The 21,454-nt window shown below is 42.5% G+C and overlaps 1 protein-coding gene and 1 non-coding gene across 12 annotated transcripts in view; one reads left to right on the top strand and one right to left on the bottom strand.

The window, feature by feature from the left end:
- frmd4a (FERM domain containing 4A) overlaps positions 1 to 21,454 on the top strand; it is a 96,983-nt gene that overhangs the window by 71,084 nt on the left and 4,445 nt on the right. For 7 of the 11 annotated variants that reach the window (XM_005939268.3, XM_005939269.3, XM_005939265.3 and 4 more), the window contains exons 5-22: positions 2,661 to 2,745; positions 4,672 to 4,728; positions 5,459 to 5,481; positions 7,076 to 7,159; positions 7,268 to 7,333; positions 7,762 to 7,819; positions 8,062 to 8,148; positions 12,708 to 12,784; positions 13,734 to 13,875; positions 14,021 to 14,162; positions 15,655 to 15,788; positions 15,902 to 16,024; positions 17,422 to 17,653; positions 17,907 to 17,963; positions 18,060 to 18,297; positions 18,524 to 18,682; positions 18,904 to 19,227; positions 19,304 to 19,887. In XM_005939268.3, the coding sequence (XP_005939330.1) occupies positions 2,661 to 2,745; positions 4,672 to 4,728; positions 5,459 to 5,481; positions 7,076 to 7,159; positions 7,268 to 7,333; positions 7,762 to 7,819; positions 8,062 to 8,148; positions 12,708 to 12,784; positions 13,734 to 13,875; positions 14,021 to 14,162; positions 15,655 to 15,788; positions 15,902 to 16,024; positions 17,422 to 17,653; positions 17,907 to 17,963; positions 18,060 to 18,297; positions 18,524 to 18,682; positions 18,904 to 19,227; positions 19,304 to 19,887 (2,672 nt within the window). The other 4 variants (XM_005939263.3, XM_042227503.1, XM_042227504.1 and 1 more) reach the window with 3 other exon arrangements.
- On the bottom strand, positions 21,378 to 21,450 carry trnam-cau. Its single transcript has one exon. It is a non-coding gene; the product is annotated as a tRNA-Met (tRNA).

Here is a 21,454-nt window from a genome sequence, read left to right as displayed (position 1 = left end):
CATCGGATTCATGGCGACTGTACTCAAAACAAACAAACAAACAAAATACCAGAAACCTTTTTCCTATAAGGGTAGGGTTTGGGGAGGTGGAGAAATCAGCACTGTGCATCTTTATGTTGAAGCTGTTTGACAAAAAACACTCGCAAACTCATTTATAAAAGGTCCTTTTTCAGTGGAACACTGAACAGCACAGTCATTATCCTTGTTTTGTATAAGCCCACCATGACTTTCTTGCTGTTGCTTAACTGTAGTCATCTCTTTGGTTAAAAACAAAATGCTTCTTTTGACCAACTGTGACAGGATTATAAAACTGCACCACAGTTCACTCGTTTTCTTTCCACCGACCCTCCTGTAGGACAGAAGAATTGCAATACACACACAGGCATGACCAAAATTCAGAATATAGCTGTTTATGATTGCATTTAGTGGTGTTATATATTTTATAGGCTTGTAAAAAAAAAAAAAAAAAAGCAATCCACGTGACATGAAAAAACACACATTCCTATGCACATACAGGTTCCTCTGAAATAAAATTGGAAAAATACGAAGGCTTTATTTTGAATTGTCCTGTTTTTTTCTTTGCACCGCTCAGGTTTGTGCACGAGCTGCGTCAGAGTTACATCGATATAAATGCTAGGACCGTATAATTCTCCAGCACAACATTGCTATAAAACGTTTAATAGTGTAAAGCGAAGTGATGCGCATGGACAAAATGTCAGTGAGTCATTTTCATGGTGGCATTTATATCGTGGCTCAAGTCATGAGACACGATATAAATGAGCTGTTTAGAAAAAGCATATTCTTAGCGCGCTGGCTGTATCCTGCTTAGTGGCGTCATTGCACAATGCCACAGCAATACAGTCAGAATATCTTAATTGTGTTTATACCTGCGTTAACTAACGGTCCTGTCGTTCCCAGGAGCCTGCATATACAAGCTGTAGTGGTAGTGTTGGTGGTTAGCTGTGTGGGGTGCAGGGTCACTGTGTGTGTATTTACACAGACTAATGGGTGTTTGAGGATGTGATGGTAGTGCGATGACACTGTGAACTCTGACACCTCATTGAGGCTTCATCCCCCTTCTTCATCATCACAGTTCCGTCTAATCTCTAACCTTAATCTCTCTAAATGTCACAGTACTGAATACACCCGCTCTCAACACATCTGGATCTGAATGTGTAAACATGCACACATTCAGATCCAGACTGTGGACTGCAGTGGAACAACAATCAGCCCAAATGCCAGGCCTGAATCTGTTATCAATCTGAGCATATTGTTTTTAATAAGCACAATTTAAAGGTTTGTTTATGCGCGGGGGTGTGTTTGTCTAATATGAAGTATGATGTGTGTTTATGTGTGGGTGCGTGTTTCTCTCTGTATGTCACGTTTCTGCATTCTCATGAGGTATTTGTGTGATGCGTGCGTTCCCAATAAGTGCTAGGCAGATGCCCACCTCCTGCTGATTCAGTGGGTGCTTTTTTTGCATGCTTGCTGCTGTGCTGGCAGTGTGGGCATGTCTCATCAACCGTGCTGCTTTAATTAAATGTTCACACTGAATATTGACAAGCACCTCTCATTCTCTCTTGCAGCTCAATGGGTAACGCGAATTAAGCCCCCCCACACCCCCGATTATTGATCTGCCTGCAATCCCTCTCACTCGATGCCTATATAGACCCGTATGCACTGAAATCAACACGCGCATTTCCGATTTATATTCATAAGGACATGTTTGCTGATCGCATTGTTCACAGAGCTATATCAAGTCAAGTGAACTCTTTTATGCACACCAGATGGGGGATTTAAGCTATTTATCCGCTAATCGCACCAATTCCCTGTTTGACTCCCAGCCCATTCACATCTGTGTATGACAAGCTTTACCACCAGTGATGTACCAGTGGGTGAATGAAGTGGTTTGGTTTGTAAAACTTAGCTTAGGTTTAAAGACACGATTAACAGCAAACGATTTACCATCTCTGAAGAAGATGTCAGGTGACACTTTAGAGCAGCTGAGCTATATGGAATCTTTTTGATGTGTGTTTTCACCAGAGAGGAGATAACAACGAGTAGCTTCCTGGTGCACCATTCCAGCTTCCCTCTGGCTTTGCATGCATTCATGAGCTAAATTTAAACTGCATTATTGTGTTAGTTCCCTGCTCACCGCTCTGCCAGAAGTGGGTTACTGTGTTTCTCTCTCCAGAAAGTGACAACATCTCTGTGTGTGGTAGTACTCTGTGTTTGTGTGCGAGCGCGTGTGATCACTGCACACTGCTGATGATGCACAGCGAAGTGCATCATGTGCACATTCAATCTGCGTGTGTGTGCGTGCATATTCACATTGAGGAATGTGCACACACTCACAAACTGATAATGAATCACTGCCAGCCACTGTGGCGATGTGGTGTAAGGGGAAGGGAAAGGATTTTGGCATAAGTGAGCAGCCTTTGGTATGGTGCGCCCCCATCTGGTCACTTTCACCACTGCAACCTTTCAGTCACATCTGCACAGTTTCGTTTTCATAGCTTTCCTGCATGCTAGCTTCTGTTTTTGAAGCAAACACAAAAAACACTCCTTCATGTATCTTCTTTCTGTTTCCTGAAGGTCAGTGAACACCCTTGCTTACTTTGAAGCTGCAGGAGTGTTTATATTTTCTTCTGTGTTTTCAGGTTCTACATAGAGAGTATATCCTACCTGAAGGATAACGCCACCATTGAACTGTTCTTTCTTAATGCAAAGTCCATCATATACAAGGTAAATAGCTAGTTTTTTTATGCATTTCAAGTACTGCTGGTTTCATCTCCTTCTCCTTTGGTTTATCTTTACATGCTATATGAATGATATGAATCCTCTGTGAAATTGCATTTAAAGCCAAGCTTTTTCTTCTGGCTTTAAATCATTTTTGGCTTTCAGTGGTTACATTTTATGGTGAAATTGCATAGAGTGCTGGGCTTCATGTTGCGTGCCACTTCCTTAGCCCATTTTTCTTTCTAAATGAAGAGATGCCACAAGAGGAAAGCTTGGACCTCGGTCCTGCGTGCTGATTTGCTGAAGCAGAAAATGTGAACCATGTGCATCATCTGTTACCCGTCATGTCATGCGCTGCTCCACATTTCAGCAACTAGCAAATGATTTTCATTGCCATCTGTCAGCGCTACGCCACAATTACTTTGGCTGTTTAAATAGCAATTTAAATTATGCATTGGAATACATACTTCCAGAAAGTTGCCCAAAGAGACAATTTAAAGGAGGAAAGATTTTGGAATTATTTTACCACTCAGTTAATATGGTACATTTTTTTAGAGTAAGGAGAGGCTATCCACTTCACTTAACTGGTTAAAATTCAAGCAGGGGCATCTAGTTATAGTTTGGTCAGCATACAGCACATTTATAGACACCAGTATCTAACAGTTATGTAATTTTTCCAGAAGAGGGCGTGTGCAGCCTGAAACTGTAAATAACTGAGCTGAAATGTTCTAATAAAGCCTTGTAGAAAACTGTGAGAGTGTCTAAAGACTTATTTTCTTTGTGTTAAAACGTCTTGTATGTAGCAAGACATTCAAATATCGGCAGTTGCAATATTTCAGGATGGTTAAAAAGGCTGGTAAAGTCCCACAAAGGGAAGGATTCATGCTCAGTCCAGCTAGTAAACATGTTAAAGCGTCTTCACCAAGATACCAATTTTTATCTGCTCATTTATTACAACTCATATTAGCTAAATACCAGTGTAGGAAAGCAAAAAAGAAAGAGAAACAGCACAGCGTAGCAGATAGAAAGATATAAATGTGCTTCCTGCAGTCACTATTCTTGTAGTTTCTGCTGTGCTGTGAAAAAACAGTACAAACACACACAGTGTGTGCTGATTTGCAGCCTCACTGGGTGGTACACCCACGTTAGGTTTGTTCTGTCTAGTGTTTCATCCTGGCTGTTTGATCCTCCATCAAATTAAGAGGTGAATTGTAAAGGGCACATTCCTGGGATAGGTGACCCACTACTCACTGCCCACTAATCCTCTCTGTTAATGTACACATATCATGTCATATATATGTTTACTCCCAAAGTAAGTATTTGGCAAATTTTTCACAGGAACGCACCACATGTCACTAAATCACAAATGTTTGTACCAGTGTTTGCATGTCTGTCTCTGTCTGTTCTCCCTGCTTGTTGCTTATCTCTTCATCTACGTGTTATATAACAGTAGTAAACATGCATGCATCCATGGTTAAATTCTGAGTTGGTATAGCAATATGTAATGCTAATACCCATGACCACTGACATTGGTAAATGCCATCTTAGGACAATATCAGTCAACAGGGTTTGATATTGACAGATACCTGTAGATCAGTGCGTCCCTAGTAATGCATTTAAAACACACACTGGTAAATGTTCTCAGTAATCAAAAACCAGAGCATCCATGCTCACCCTCAACCCCTCAACCCCCTCTCCCAAACCCCTCCACTTTGTCTCTAATCTTTGATCTCTTTCTGCATGAAGACATCATGAAAAAAGAAGGGTTATTGGCATCTAAGTGAAAGGAAATATCATCTTATCTCGACTGATGAAATGAGTGATCATTTCAGGAATGTCCACTTTTTACCCCCACAGGGATCAAAGTGTGTTTTATTTATTTGTGAATGTCTCCAATGGCCTTTGCTCACTCCTTTTCTCCCCTTTTTGCAGGAGCTAATTGAAGTAGACAGTGAGGTTGTCTTCGAATTGGCTTCCTACATTCTCCAAGTAAGCTTGTGTGTGTGTGTGTGTGTGTGTGTGTGTGTGTGTGTGTGTGTGTGTGTGTGTGTTGTATGTTTGTTTGTGTGTCGGTGTGTGTACCACAAGTTATTCCAGGGGCTGTTCTTTTCTGAAACCGTTTGAAGTTTTCCTCCAAACTATCTCCACAAGCCTTTGATCCTAATTGACGATGATTAAACTCACATTATCTACTGCAGTAATAATTGTGAGCGATTAAACTCTCATTATCTAATGTAACTATCAATTTGACGTTAATCTGCAGTAACGCTGGGAGGTTTCAAATCCTAAAAACCTCAGTTGACTTTGGTAACACAAATTTTGGTCTACCAGATAAATGGTGGACAGGAATAGCTGTTGTCACAGAGAAGCACTTACGCTTCACAAATCCTCCTCGACTCCAGCCCTTTCCCTTCCCTTTCTCGGAGTAGGTAAGTCAATTAACCGTGGTTCGCAAGGTCATGTTACACATAAACTAGGCTGAGTAATGTGGGTGCGTGTTTTCGGCCTCCGTGTGCAGGTGCAGACACACAGTGTCAGGTATCTGCTCCGTAACTCTTCAGAAGTTTCGTTCCAGATGGTCGTTTAATGTTTCTCCTTGATTCCAGCATAAAAAAACTTAAAAGCACATTTTATGGCCACTGTTTAGTGCTCACATATCCACCTGTATAAATTGTCCTATCATCTTTGACCTCCTTTTCCCCTTTTTTCTCTTTCACAGGAGGCTAAAGGTGATTTCACTAGGTATGTATACTCATAGTCATCATAGCTATTATGTCCTTTTTGAGGTTGTTAAAAGCAACAAAGCCACTAAAAACTAAATATGCTAACGGCTAACAAAGTATCTTGACATTTTCAAGGACTGGGTGTGGTTTATGGTCTGGATGTGGTCCTTTGCTCCCCTCTCAATCACCTATATCTGTGCCTTTAATTTGATTTACCTCACCTTCTTATTTTTCTCCTACCAGTTTTGAGCCGTTCGGATTTTCACTTTTCTGCTGGGTTATATTTTCATTTTTGACTTATTAGGGGAAAAAATACTAATTTATGTGCAAGTTTTATGTGAGCTGGGGACCTCATGTGGCCCTTCTGATATTCATCTGTGTGATGTTGGCTTAAATGTATGTGATTCCTCATCCCTTTATTGTAGCATGAAAAACATACTACTACAGCAATCACCTTTGACCTCATTTCAACCAGTGAAAGGAGTAAATAAACACAATAGGGATGGAATGTGACACACTCTGGAGACATTACTTCACATTCCTACCCTTTTTCTTCCCACGCATATACATAAATCTTTTTTTTCTAAAAGCTCATAGTTCCTGCCCTTTGCATTTCTCATCATAACTTTAGTTTTACGTCTCCTCCTAAAATACAGTTTTCAAACCAAATACCTGATTTCCTTTGTTAAATGCATATCATATTGTTCCCAAAGAATTCAGTAAATTGACTGATTTTCAGTGCGGCTTATGTTAATCTGACTATGTTTCAGTAATCTTAATTGAATCTTAGTAAAACAGCGCTTCATTTCTCTCTGCATTTAACAGTTTAAAGAAAAAGATTGGAACAAAACACTATTTTTTTGGATGTTTTTCTGCACAGCTTGCACTTCAGATTGTTATCATGTATCCCAAAGTTGTCCACCCAACCGGTACACTTAATAAATAGCTACATAGTGAGTATCAGTCAATGCAGACGCACAGCTGTGTTCACACATTAAGGAACAGATGGGCAGGGTGGATGGATCTCTGCCAGGGCTTTAGCTCATAGGTTGTCATGTTCCCAGGGCTTTCCCCAATCTTCTGAGGCCTAGGCAGAGGCCGGAGAGAGGCTGGGGGATTAGAGTTGGGTATTAAGACCTCCTGCCGCTGGAGGTCTGAAAACTGAATCTGGGGCCAAGTTACTTTAGCTGTCTGTATGCTTCCCGGTCTCATTTAGTCTTTCTCAGTCTTAATCTTTTCCTGTCCCATTCCTGTTTTGTTTTGTTTTTTTGTATCGCCTTTTATCTTTCTTTATTTTATCTTTGTGTCTCAGCTTCTGTCGCTCTTTTCTTTCTTCTGCTTCCAGCTGTCAGTGTCTACTCTCCGCAGCTGTTCAGACAGACCACAGAAGCATTTAGACCGTGGACATTTACTCCTGTCTCTTAACCAAATGTCCCTTCTTCCAAAATGTTCTAAAGTTCATTTTAAGACTAGGAGGAAATCCTTTTTTTAATATTTAATTTACAACTTTTTTTAAGTTGTCCCCTTTCTACAGTTGATTGATATCTTCCAGGTTTGTGTGAAACTGTTGAGAATAAGTGTCGCTGATCAAGTCTGCTCTTTTTCTTTCACAGTAACGATGCAACTAGGTCTGACCTGAAAAAGCTGCCTGCTCTACCCACCCAGGCCCTGAAGGAGCACCCGTCACTGGCTTACTGGTGAGACACTTTTACCCAGAAAAACCCACCAAACGTTTTATAAGTTCACATGTTGTTTATCGTCTTGCTGATATTTTCCTCTTTTCTCTTTATCCCACCCCCCTACAGTGAAGATCGGGTCATAGAGCATTACAAGAAGCTCAGCGGGCAGAGTAGAGGGCAGGCAATCGTTAAGTAAGTGTGTAAATGTCTTATGTATTCACACAGAGATAAGGTGGTAACGCCTCTAAGAAATCCCCCACATTTTGGCTGGTGTAGTGTCACCCCAGTTTGTGACTCAAGCAAAAGCATTATGTGTTTCACACAACTGCACTGGGGTTTAGTGTGGCATGGCCATGCCAGCTCTACCCTTCATGCAGATGTTGAATCGGCTCTGTGACTACCTCTGCTGAGGGCTTAAAAGCACAATAACAATTCCCCCCAGTTCTGTCTTTGTACAGTACCTTTCACTTAGACGTGTGAGGGGGAATAAAGACACAACCACTCTGCCTTGAACAGGGGCTTTGTGTGAAGGGGGCTTATGCTTTTAGTTATGTTGGTCCAGCATATTGAAAGCTGTCTTCTCTGTAACCCTTACATGTCTCTCTTTTTGCTCCTCACAGTTATATGAGCATTGTAGAGTCTCTACCCACATATGGAGTGCATTACTATTCTGTAAAGGTACAGTTTTACTGCTCTGCCGTTTCTTTTTTTTCTCACACATGCACCGCACACCACACACATTTTTTGTTCACTTTGGATCTCTAATCACCCAGTTGGGATTTTTGCACACATGATGGAACTTAAATTTTTACTGTTCCATTTGTGCAGTTTTTTCTACCTCTCTTTAACTTTCCCTTTCTTCCCCTTTGAGTCTTGCACAGATGCACAGCCGTTCCTGAGTTATTTTTGTTGTGTTACAGGACAAGCAGGGGATCCCATGGTGGTTGGGTCTGAGCTATAAAGGCATCTTTCAGTATGATTACCAGGACAAAGTTAAGCCCAGGAAGGTGAGATAATGCTCTTCCTGATCTATCTACCGCACAAACTAAACCGTTCCTCCTTCACTTTTTTAAATTCAGTTTATTTCACCCCAAGAAGAGAATTTATTCAGGGAACATGTTGCTTTATACGGAAAGCTCTCTGTCCTTCTTTTTTTACAGTTCCTATTGCCTATTGTTCCATTCAGTTATCAAATGTATTGTGTTTGCAAAGAGCACTAACAATGTTGTATAATTATTACTATCTGGAGATGTTCAGTCTTAGAATGTTTTGCATCCTGTCCTTAATTTATTTCTGCCTCCTCCCAGTCATTTCACTGTGTGGGTTATCTGCAAAAACAATTCTTACCTCACCTTTGACTTCCAGACTGGTTTCAAGCCTTGATCTCTGCCGTTCACCTTTGTCTCGAAAGATGTTATTTGTGTTAACAGCGTCCTTGCACACTGATTGCCCACTAAGACCCTTACTCATACATAAACAGATGCACACTCTCAGAGACAGGAAATGGACTGAACACTGAACTCACCATCCTGACGAATGCTTCCTGTCGCCCAAATGCTTTCCTGTTTGCCACTAACGTGTTTTGAGTGTGTCATAATTAGTGCATTCCAGTCACCAAGCCTGAAATTATGTCTCATTCAAGTGTGCTAAATCTAGTGGTTTCCTTGGTGTTAAGTAACCATGGTGATGAAAAAAAGGAGTCTGTGTATCTCACATCACCAGGTCATTCTGAGAAAACTCTGGATTGGTTGCAAACCGTGTACTTTTTTGATATAAAGCACAGGCTTACACTGTAAATTAAAGTTAAGTTGTGCAGCATGAATGGACTGGTATTTATATATGAAGTAACCGATTTGACACTACCCATGTGTTTATGGATTTATATTTAGAAGTTCTGAGTTGAGCATTTTGGTTGTTACCACCTTTTTTGGAACATACATTCAGCAGAAACTTCTCAATCACAATGTAGCATTAATTTTATATACATACATATATATATATAGGTTTTGTAGACTAAAAACTAACAATTGAGGCCATAAACCTATCAGGAAAACATGTCCTGAAGTCTTAAATCAGGAGACTTCCCTTACACACTGTTTAAAAGAATGTAGAATTAAGTGAAGTGAAAACCTTCCATATAGGTTTCCCTTCCCTCCCATTTTTCTTTGCTGTAAAATTTTCAGGCAGGTAAACAATGGTATATATTTGTCCGATGTAATTCCCATCAAAAACTAGAAGGGCTCTCTACTAAGACTGATGCTATAACGCTATTGCTTAAAAACCGAGCTGGTTCTTCTTCGCCAGCTTCCATGGCATTCTATCCAGTATTTTTTCAGCACCTTTGCTGAGAAACAAGCAAACAACATGCAAACTATACCTCTGTCTGGACAGAGAAAACAGAAGCAGGGGCCACTTTTTGAGAAGTGCCAGCTTATCAAGCATTCAGCTGCCATAGCAACAGTCAGTGTGACTCAAGGTCCATTAAGCTTTGGTGCTGACACCCTGACTTTGTTCTCCTTTCATACTCACCCTCCCTTATTTCTTCCATGCATTTGAGAGCAGAGAATGAGTGAGATTGGGCCTCTTTATCATGTTTCGACTCAAGCTGAAACCAAAAACTGATAAATTTGTTTAAAAAATTATTCACATTTTTATTTCTATATATGACTTTTAATTTCTATCGTATTTGCTGAATCTGGGTTATTTAGGTTTTCGAGGAGAAAAAAATCTCGCTGATGATTTAGAAGTCTCAAAACAGAGTTTGCATCATATATGACACACTAGGCATTAAAGGGTTAATAAAACATTACATGTTCAGCTAAACTCCACTGAACACAGTGAAGGTTTGTTCAATAATCAGATGATAAAAGAGAGTTAGCACTTCTTCTTTCCAGAGATGTGTTCTAGGAAAAGACGAAGGTCATTCGAATGCTAGTAAGTGAGTGTCACCACTATTTTAACTGCAGGAAGTGCAGATTTGGTGATTCGTCAGCCCACAAGTCAGATGGATACCAGCAATCACTGACTCACAGTGCAACCACTGTTAAAGTTTTCATTACTGTAAATCTGGGAGATGGAGGAGCAACGCTGATTATGAGACATTTTGGGGCTGTTGTCTTTGGACACAGGAACAAAAAACCCTAATGAATTAGAGAGTAGCTTCACGCTGTGGTGTACAATAGTTGTGCGCTAAAAGTAGTTCTCTTTAATTAGTTAGTTTTTATAAGGGGAGATCCTGTTGTTTCTAAATGCAAGCAACCTACCACACCCTCAACTTTTTTTTATTAGTGGTTTTAAAATACCTCCTCCAGTCTTACCACATGCTAAAAGCAGACACACTAGAACAGTTCATCATGGCAGGGGTTTACAGTGGACCCACACACTGTTCTAATACTTCATTAGTGTCTTGTGACTTACAGAGATGATAGAGTCTGTTAGTCACAGACCGGGGAAAAACAGTATGATTAAATAATAAGAATATTTAAGTTAAAAACCCTTTGTCAGCATCTGTTTTTGTGTTCTTTTTCCGAAACATTGAACAACAAGTTTTGTGACAACTGGTGCGCACTGGAACCCCACCCAAGGGTTAAACAATAGTTTTTGGGACTCCTAGTTCCAGTTATAGAAAAGAATACCTGGCTACACTATAGTTAAACCAATCTAAGCTATTTAAACTTTCTATTCTTTCAGTGGTCCTCTGGGAGTCTGCTACACCAAAGAAAGGCGTTTACACTCAATCAGATGTGACCTTTCATCTCCAGTGGATGTGTGTTTTTGTGTGCAAACATTATTGTGAGACAGACGTGGCTCCGTGCACACGGGCACCTCGTGTGTTTATGAATAATGACCAGTCACTTCCTCTGTCTGTGTCTGATTGTGCCATTGTCTGTAAGGCTTCTACAGCCAAATCGAAGAGGATTTATATCCACACGCACATGCCGAACCTTCAGCCTGATAACAGCAGCACCCGCCGGCTTTCACTGGAGTTCCCGAGGAAGAAGCTGCCAGCATGTTTTTATCAGATATTCAAGATATTAACAGAAGAAAGTCTTTTTTAATACAATAGGTTTATGTAAGAAGAGTACTTACATAATCTGGTATATACTTGAAAGCAAAAATGGCTAAATTTAAAGTTCAGGGTGGCATAATTGTGTCTCTTTGTAAATAAGGTGGCTCAAACAGATTCAAATACCTTCTGCGTACACGTACAGCTTATCCGCAAACATCAAAGTGCACTTTCAAAATTGCAGCAAGTCTGTCCAGCTGACAGTGAGGACAGTTTTAGTGGTCTCGTGCTTGAACACAGTTACAAACAGTTACAAACACCTATCTAATCTCCACAGCTCTGGCCCATATGTAGCCAACACTCACACAGTCACTCGTTCCATTTCTACTCTGCCTGCTTTTTTTAGCAGCATGCTACATTAGCACTTAACACTCCATTGACAACGTGCAGTACAGTAAAAGTTTTGATAAGATCACTGATTTTCTTTCATCGTGCACCCACAGGCACGCATGACTGTTTTGGGTTTTTGTGTTCATAATATTCCCCCCCCCCTTTTTCTCCCTCTCATCCTTCTGTCCATTGTTTTCCCAAGCTGTTAAAATTCCTCGGCTGTGACCTGTTCCTCCCTTCACACCCTTTCTCCTCTTACCCTCCCGTTTTCGCCTTATTTCTGTTCTCCTGTTTGATACTCGTTTCATGTTTCTGTGTGTCTCTTACAGCTGATAGATGCAGACCGTCTTGTGTTCTTAAGTAGCCGACACTCTGCTCTTTCCCAAGCACGAAATACACTCAGACATTGAATGTCTGTGTGTGCAGGCAGAGAGGTCTGACTAAACAAAGCAAGGGCACTTCAATCGGCAGGACCGCAAAAAGCTTCTTTCCCCCGTATCACGCCCCAGACCCCTCATCACACACACACCACAACCGCAGCCCAGAGCAGAGCCCACAGTCCCTCAGGGAGGGAGGAGGGGTCAGAAGGAGGGGAGGCACAAACGCCCCCTCACTTTTTAACGCTCCTAGCAAAGCTCTAGGAGAGGAGGAATCTTAACTTTACACACTTTCTCTCCGCCAGCACAAGCACATGCTTACAGATGGTGAGCACCCACCACCTCAGAACTTTCAGCTTCCCTGCGCCTGGGAGGATTTAAGATACACATATGTTTTGTTTTGAAGTACGTCTAGAGGGAACTTTGCTTGCCCAGCTGGGTTTGGCTTCTTTTAGAGCGGCGCTGATGGTTGTCAAAGGATCGGAAAGGAGGCAAAAAGAAAGTGAGATCTCCAAAGTGAGATCATCCAGTGCTGGGATCCTCTGTGGACACGACTGCCTGGTCTGGACCTGATCATAGAGCTCCAGATTAGGTCCTCCTCTCTTACCAACTCCTCCTTTTCAGCCCCGATTCCCCCCCCCTCCCCCCTCCTCCTCCTTACCCATTGCGTTTTCTTTCAAAACAAATTGGAACATACAGTGAAGAGACCCGGCTGAAAGCTGCGCGGATTTAATGTGAAGCACGTTTTTTCTGTGAGAAGTCCTGAAGAGTTTCTGTTTTTCCTAAATCTCAGGTGTTCCAATGGCGTCAATTGGAGAACCTCTACTTCAGAGAGAAGAAGTTTTCGGTGGAAGTTCATGACCCCAGGAGGTAAATTTATATCACAAACTGAAGCTGAGATTGATTTGATGCCGTTCTTTTCTAAGAAACCGTTTAATTATCAAGCATTCGTGTCCTCTTTGTCCAGAAGTCCTCATTGGACGATCGTGATCTTAAATCAGTAAATTTAATGATGAATGTTCTTGCAATTGATCTGTGGTCTCAAGCCTAATATCTGGAACTCATAAAAGTCTTACATCAGTTAAGAAATGCCTTCCAGTAGCTTTTACTGTAAATTACCACTGCGGCCCGAGTCAATATGTTGAGATTCAGATTCCATACTGCGCGGTACACGGAAAGAGAGATAGAATCTAATTGAGTAATGGTTGAAAAATTTGTCTTGGCAACAGTGCAAGATATTGAGGATGTCCTGGTGGAGCCCGCCACGGATTGAAAGGCTGATTATTAACACGCTCGTGCAGCCACATGCATGCAAAGAATACACGCGCTCTAGTGCTCGCGCACACAAACATGCACACATATATGTTAAAACCCTTGGTAGTTGACCACAGAAGGATAGATGGCTGTGCGATAGCTCTTTTGCGGAGGAAGTGACCTCTCTTGTGTTTATTTAACATGGCTATATGTGTGGAGTGTTATTCCAGTGACAGAGGGAATGGGAGAAAAAGAGACAGACAGGGTGAAGCAGAGAGCAGCGGTGTTTTCTTTAAAGGAAGCTGTCATTAGAGGGAGCTGGTCTGTTGCTCAGCTACAGATGTGTGTTTGAAAAAGGATGACTAAACAATGGGAAACATCGTGTGTGGCTTTGCAAAATGTATCTCTATCAGGACAGTTCTCCTCAGGCTTCAAAAGAAGCTCGCTCTCTAAGTAGCAGCACTAGTCACTGGAGCAGTCCAGTGGGAGTGTTTTCATTGCTGTAAACATGTAGCCATCTTTTTTATTCAGTGTATATAAGGAGGCTTTGTGTCCGCTCCTACTGTAGGGCGTCGGTAACGAGAAGGACGTTCGGTCACAGCGGCATTGCTGTGCATACCTGGTACGCCTGTCCTGCCCTCATCAAGTCCATCTGGGCCATGGCCATCAGCCAGCACCAGTTCTACCTGGACCGCAAACAGAGCAAGGTCAGTCTCTCCCACGACGTTTTAAGTCAAAGCGTACGATAGATCTCACGAAATAATTACAATTCTACAAGGCATGGTCAGCAGGAGTGGTGGGTTAACAGTTTACAGATGTGTTAACACAGCCTGTCCATGCTCGTCCATACAGTCAAAGATCCATGCAGCGAGGAGTTTGAGCGAGATTGCCATAGACCTGACAGAAACAGGAACACTGAAGACATCCAAACTGGCCAACATGGGCAGCAAGGGCAAGATCATCAGTGGCAGCAGTGGCAGCCTGCTCTCCTCAGGTCAGTGCGTGTTTGCTGCTTCAGAGGAAAATAGCCACGAGGGGGAAATACCCCGGCAAAGATTTGTCTTTGTGCTCGCATCTGTTGATGATGAGGAATCCTGCTGACAACCAGAGAGACAGAAACAGCTGTGACTGGAAAGAGAGCAGCGTTTCTGTGTTGAATGTTCTCAAACATATACTGTGCTCACACCACACCCAGTGTCTTTCAGTATGTATAGAACACCACTCCCATGTCACACAGACTCATCCTCCAGAGGCCCCCGACTCCTCTAATTTTAGTGGGTGAGAGAATGAGAGGGGCAGAGGGGCAGTGAACAACTTTGCGTGGCCTTTAAAACAATGCTTATCGGTGCTGAACAAGTAACGAGTGTGACGGGAAGATTTGTAACACTAGCTAAAATTAGAGTTGGGAGGGAAAATGCCCTTTTACTCCCATACAGCCACATACAATGTGTTCCATGCCAGGAAATCAAGTGCAGCAATTCCATTGATGAGAAACACCAGTACTGTAACCTGATTCGCTACTACTGTATAAATCACTTTAAGTTGCATGCATTAGTCCAGCCAAGCATAATCTATGATTAGCATGTACATAACTACATGGTCAGCTGTTTAAAGTATTTCACACTTTACTGAGTCAATTACTGTTGCCGGGGAAGAACACAGTTCCCTTTCAGTATGCATTGTCTGCTTGGGCTTGTCATTTCGCCATTGATCACCTCGGTTAGGTTTACTCCTTCCTTCTGTTTCACCTCCACCTAGCCCTTGCTCTTCTCATATATCCCTTCCTAACCTTCCTCTATCCTCCTCTGCGTTCTTCTGTAGTTCTGTTCGCACCTCATATCATTCAGTGTTTCTTCATTTTGTCTATCTGTGCCTTGTCACTTCTTTTTGTGACTACGGTGTTGATTTCTTGATGACTAGGGTAGATCTTAGTCAAACAGCATGAACGGGAACTGTGACACATCTGTGACACGTCTAATTGGGGCTTTCGAAATACATCTAAATTGTAAAGTCTTCAGAAATCTTTCAACGTGCAGGCTTTTTTCCTCCAAAACAGAAGTAATTTGGGTTCATCTAAGAATTATAGACAGCTGTTTATTTCTAACAAAACATTTTCACCAGTACTTTTTAGTATTTGCGTGTCCATCCGTCCGTCATCCCCACATAAGGGGTCAATGAGAGAGCAAGAAACACAGTGTGAGTGGGAGGGTATGAGTTGTTTTCAAACAAGACTGGCACCACCTCGGGGTCTTGGAGATGTGCGTCACCGACTTTGTCCTAAACTGCCCCTTCCTTTAAACACTCACACACTTGCACAAACACATCAGCAAAACTCAGTTTCCTTATCGAAACGTTCCACTCACTTCCTTGTAAACATCCTGCAAGACTAGCAGGTGCGCAAGCTATTTCTCCCTCTGCTTCAGATTCTGCCTCAGAACAGTACTCTGACTCCTGTCTTCACTTTACGTGTTGTTTGCACCTTGCAGGCTCTCAGGAATCGGACAGCTCCCAGACGGCTAAGAAGGACATGCTGGCAGCGCTGAGGGCCAGACAGGAAGCTCTGGAGGAAACGCTAAAGCAGAGACTAGAGGAACTCAAGAGCATCTGCATACGGGAGGCGGTAAGTGAAAATAATTGTTTGAATTGGTGAATATTTTGAAAAGCGTAAATCCTTTCTAATCTCATTTCAATGGCCTCACACTTCCTACCTTCCTTCTCCTTAAATTTTTCCAGGAGTTGACTGGAAAGCTTCCAAAGGAATATCCACTGGATCCGGGAGAGGAGCCGCCAACTGTGAGACGGAAGATCGGTACCGCCTTCAAACTGGATGAGCAGAAAATTCTACCTAAGGGAGAGGTGAGGCCATAACTTCCATTTCTTTTACTGGCACCTTATCTCTCACTCCAGTCTCATACTCCCCAAATAAAAACATGAGCTCATTTAGCAGAGTCAGCATTTGAAATGAATACCTAATAGTATATGTATTTGGCCAAGTGGTGTAATGCAGCAGCTGGAATATGTCAGCGTTAATTAGTTTAGTGAGTTTATCTCCTCTTAAGCTAGCTGTAATGTTAATGGTCCGCACTGAACAGTAGTGCTGTTTAAGGGCTCTGTGTTATTCTGAGCAAATCAAGGTTTTCCTTAGGATTTAAATGAAGCTAATATACTCTACATATTACTCTCAAAATGTAGTGGGATGAGGATTCACATGATAATAAAGTAACTGATTCTATCAGAATTTAATTTTGAAGTAACAAAGAAAACTGAGAACCCTGAAAAGCCACAATCTGAGACATCTTGATCTTGTAAAGTAGCTTTGTCTCGCTGCCGGTTTTGTGCCACGGTTAGATTTTCCAGAGCAGCAGAACTTCTAAATATAGCCCGGCTGGTTTCTCACCACAGGAAGTGGTGATAGTAGGATTGTGTGTGCTCCTGCATGTGTGCAGGCATTCATGTGGGTGTGTTCCACAGAGGTTTGTGTGCTTTGAAAAGAATCCAGGGACACGATATCACAAAAGTGCATCGCAAGCACAAACGGTGTTTCTTGATCTACACGGAGCACCTTAAACTCGTAGACACACAGAAACAGAAGCCGCTCGGCTGTAGTGTAAAGCCACTGTTAGTGAGAGGGATTCTTCAGAAATGAGGTAGCCCACTATGAAGTCAACCCAAGTGAATACATCATTGTTCTGCCTCTGTGGAGACAAGTGAAATCATGTGTGTGCGCGCTCAGATGTCAGTGAAGGAATTACGTGCTAGATGGACACAGTGTGTCACAGGACTTCGTTTTCTTGTCATGTTCATGAGTTTTAACAGTAGAGGTATGTCTGTATACATTTTACTGTGCAGGCAACACAGTATATATACAGTGCATTAAACAGAATATGTTTACTTGGTTCACCTGTGTGATTTGAGAAGTCTCAGGAGAGCTGTAGAAGAGGAGAGGACGGATTGATGGAGAGGCGTTATTACTGGGGACAGAGTGTCTCAATAGAGATTATCCAGTGGTGAGAAAATGCACGGCTGCAGCACAGATAAATGATTTCCGCAGTGTGTTTTCTCTGGCAAGGCTTTCTGTATGTGTATAACCGAACTACGTTGCATGGGAGAGTTATTCTGAATCCGTATCTGCAAACTAGAACTTGTTATTTTTGGATCATTCCTACATTTCTGTTGCTAAAAGCTGCGAGTGGATCCAGTAACTTAGTGCTTGTGTTACTCTAAGTTTGCAATCATGTTTGTGTATTTGCCAGGAAGAAGAACTTGAGCGTTTGGAGCGGGAGTTTGCCATTCAGTCACAGATTACCGAGGCAGCCAGGCGTCTCGCCAGCGATCCTCACGTAAGCAGTAAAAAGCTGAAGAAACAGAGGAAGACTTCTTATCTGAATGCACTGAAGAAGCTCCAGGAAATTGAGAACTCCATCAATGAGTACCGGGTCCGCTCTGGCAAGAAGCCTACGCAGAGAGCGTCGCTTATCATAGAAGGTACCAATAAACTGCCTGTTCGCTTAGGGAAAATCAAATCGCTTTCATATCTATGTCATATCAATTTGCTGTAATTGCCACCACAGACAGCAATATTCTTATCTGTACTGTTATATAAACCCACCCATTGTATGGCGAGGCTAGTCATTTTCAGTATTTTTGCTATTGATATAATAAAGATCTGAAAACAATGACACTGACACAAAAGCTTTTCGATTTTGTAACCTCTTGTTTTTGTTTTTATGTCCCATAGAAGCCAATATTGGCTCTGAAGACAGCTCATTGTCTGATGCACTGGTCTTGGATGACGGTGAGTTTCCGTCCCTCGCCTTATTCCCATTGATAGCTGTGCTGTTCCTAATAATAATATAATGTCTAATCCAATCCAATCATTACTTTGTTTCAGATGATCCTCAAGTTACAGGGACCCCCACCTTCTCTCCAGTAGCTTCACCTCATAAGGGGCTCCCTCCAAGACCACCATCTCACAGTCGCCCCCCTCCACCGCAGTCCCTGGATGGCCTGCGACACCTGCACTACACACGCTCTGACTATGACAAATCCCCTATCAAACCCAAGATGTGGAGCGAATCATCACTGGATGAGCCCTATGAGAAAGTCAAGAAACGCTCATCTCACTCGAGGTATGAGTGAGTTTGTCTTTAAATTTGTAATATAGCAATGTGATCTCTTGCTATATTTAATCAGAGTTAGACAACAAGTAGTTCATTCCAGTTACTGTTAGAGGAGTGTGTGTGCAAGAAGTATAATTGCAGAGAGGAACTGCAGCTAGAAAATGTAGAAAGTCAGTGGATGCTGATGATAATAATTGCATTTATTTTGAATGTAACTTATTTAACTTCTGTCTAGTCACAGGCGTTTCCCGAGTTCGGGCAGTGCAGAAGCAGGGGGTAGTAATTCTCTGCAGAGCAGCCCCATTAGGAGCCTTCCTCACTGGAATTCTCAGTCCAGCATGCCATCAACTCCGGACCTGAGGACCAGGACCCCGCACTATGTACATTCCACCAGGTCAGTTGATATACCTTAAATCATTTCCTGGCAGTTAAACTGACTAAGCCTTGTTTCCCAACTGGAAATAAGCCATTGGACCTCTTGACTTTAGCTCTCCTTTGCTGCTCTTTCTATTTTTCCATTTACTTAACTAGAAATTACAGCAGTTTCTGTGTTAAATAAGTTAGTAGATTTTTAAGCCCAGTCTTTACACTTAGTATTTCTGCCAACTCTCACAGGTCAGTGGACATCAGTCCCACCCGTCTGCACAGTCTTTCTCAGCACTTTAGGAACCGCAGCTCCAGCCTTGAGTCCCAGGGCAAACTGCTGGCATCCGATTCCGACGCACATCCACACACCCTGGGCAGCCCTGACTTCTTCCTCGGCCCAGGACGCAGCTCCAATGGCTCCGACCCACTGGATGACTGTTCATCCTGCACCAGCCAAAGCAGCTCGGAGCATTATTACCCCTCTGGAGGACCCCCTGGCAGTAACCCAAATTACTCTACTCTGGGAGAAGATTCACCCTCCAAAGCCAGGCAGAGGCAGAGGCAAAGACACAGGTAAGAGCAGGGAAATATACATATATATATGTTCATGTGTGAGACTGTCGTATATGATTTTTTGTTTTCTCTGCAGGTCTGCAGGTCACCTGGGTTCCTCTAACTCTGGCTCAATGCCAAATCTGGCAGCTAAGAACGGTTCTGGTGGAGGATTAGGTGGTAGTGGAGTGGGAGGGGGACACCATGGAGTCTACCTCCACAGCCAGAGCCAGCCCTCTTCCCAGTACCGCATCAAAGAGTACCCTCTATATGTAGAGGGCAGCCCCAACCCCGTGGTGGTGCGCAGCCTGGAGAGTGATCAGGAGGGACACTACAGCGTGAAGGCTCAGTTCAAGACCTCCAGTTCCTACACGGCTGGGGGACTGTACAAAGAGGCTTGGGGGGGAGAGGAGGGAGGAGAGGGAAGCGGCCGACTTACGCCGTCACGCTCTCAGATCGTAAGGACTCCATCATTGGGGAGAGAGGGTGGTGGAGGCGGAGGAGGTGGGAGGGCGGCCGTTTCTGAAGAACTGCGGTGCTGGTACCAGAGGTCTTCAGGGAGCCTAAAGGAGAGGAGTCACTCACATTCGGGATCCACATCCTCTGAGACTGGGTCACAGCAAGGAACTCTGGGACATGGTCGAGGAAGTAGAGTAGGAACACTCGCCAAAGGCTCACCAGGTAGGTCTCATCGTGAAACCTTATCTTAAACAGGTGAACCGATATCAGCGGTCACAGCCTCATACTCATAGCCTTGAGATTATGAGACTGGCACGCTACTGCACTGAGAAGGCATGCAGTACATCCCTGCTGTCACTAATTTTGTCAAATGACCCCGTGACAAAAAGGCAAACCGAGGCCATCGCCACATGTAAAGCATGGTTTGAATTCCTTTGCTCCTCAGATTATTGGAACTACTGAGGGATCGTTTAGCTTCAGATCTTCTGACTGAGAGCAGTTCTATATTAGTTTTCCATAAATGTTTAGATTATAACAACAATTGTTAATAATTAAACGGCTTACAAATATCTCTGCATTCAGAAAAAAATGACAGAGCTTCTTAAGCTAATATTTTAATTTCACGAGGGTAGACAGTTGCTCAGTTTGACTAATTATGGAGTTTGAGCAGCAGGAAAATACACTTTTAATCTTTTCTAGTGGTATTGATGTTTTTGAAGAAGGGATGGGAAATTTTGCAATAGACTGTTTAAGGCGTCAGTAGAGTGAGGCATGTGTGTGTGGGTATGAAGCAGTGTTCCTCTGGTTGGCTGCTTGAGCTAAAAGGCAAGCCTGTTAAAACTCTAGCTTTGGATAGGAACATATATCCTATCCAAAACTGGCTCTCTCTGTTCTACTCTTTTGTCTTTTTCTCTTTCTCATTAACCCCAAATGGTATCTGACTGCCCCTCCCTGACCCTGGTAATGACAGAGGTCTCTTCCTGTTACAAAGACGTTCTTCCTACCCACTGTTGTCAAGTGCTTGCTCATAAGGGATCATCTAATCGTGTGGTTCTCGCTCTTAATATAGTTTACAATGTAAAACACTCTGAGATGGCTGTCTGTGTGGCTCTATGTAAATTGAATTGAATTGACAAACTGATTTGTGTTGGTCTCGGTTGTAATTTACTAGCTGGTATTGCTGATTTTAAAAATGCAACTAAAACTCCAAATCTTTATTTTATGAGACCTTCACACTGCCTGCTGTGTGACCCACGCGTGCAATAATTAATGAGATTATTCATGTATATTCAGAGATTAGGGTTCCGATTAAGAACTCTTACTGAGTAGTTCAGCAGTTCAACTCGCATTTATTTTTAATTATACATAAATTAATAATGTTTAGGAAAATTGTAATTACTAAGCAATTAAAGCTGAATTTAAATGTTGAATTTCTGGATTTGTGATCTGAAGCCTCACAGGCTTTGGTCACGTCGCACACACGTTAATGTTTCCCGCATTTATGTGAGGATTCTCACATCTTCACCCAGTTTTCTCACTTGAATGACAATTAACCTTCGAATGTCCCTTCGGGGAAGTAAATATACATCTTTTTGGCCCAAGGATGACATTTTGGTACTTGCTCATCAATTATGTGGAAGTGTGTGCTAAATGCATTTTTGACAAGTCCATATGAAGAGATAAGGGCTAAGAACAAAATAAAAAAGAAGCCATGCCCCGTGTGAGGCTCGAACTCACGACCTTCAGATTATGAGACTGACGCGCTGCCTACTGCGCCAACGAGGCCTGT

This window comes from Haplochromis burtoni, unplaced genomic scaffold (assembly GCF_018398535.1).
Source record: "Haplochromis burtoni strain Fernald_Lab_line unplaced genomic scaffold, NCSU_Asbu1 Contig_264, whole genome shotgun sequence".
NCBI lineage: Eukaryota > Metazoa > Chordata > Actinopteri > Cichliformes > Cichlidae > Haplochromis > Haplochromis burtoni.
Note: the sequence above shows the minus strand (reverse complement) of the source record. Positions and strands in the feature narration are given on the sequence as shown.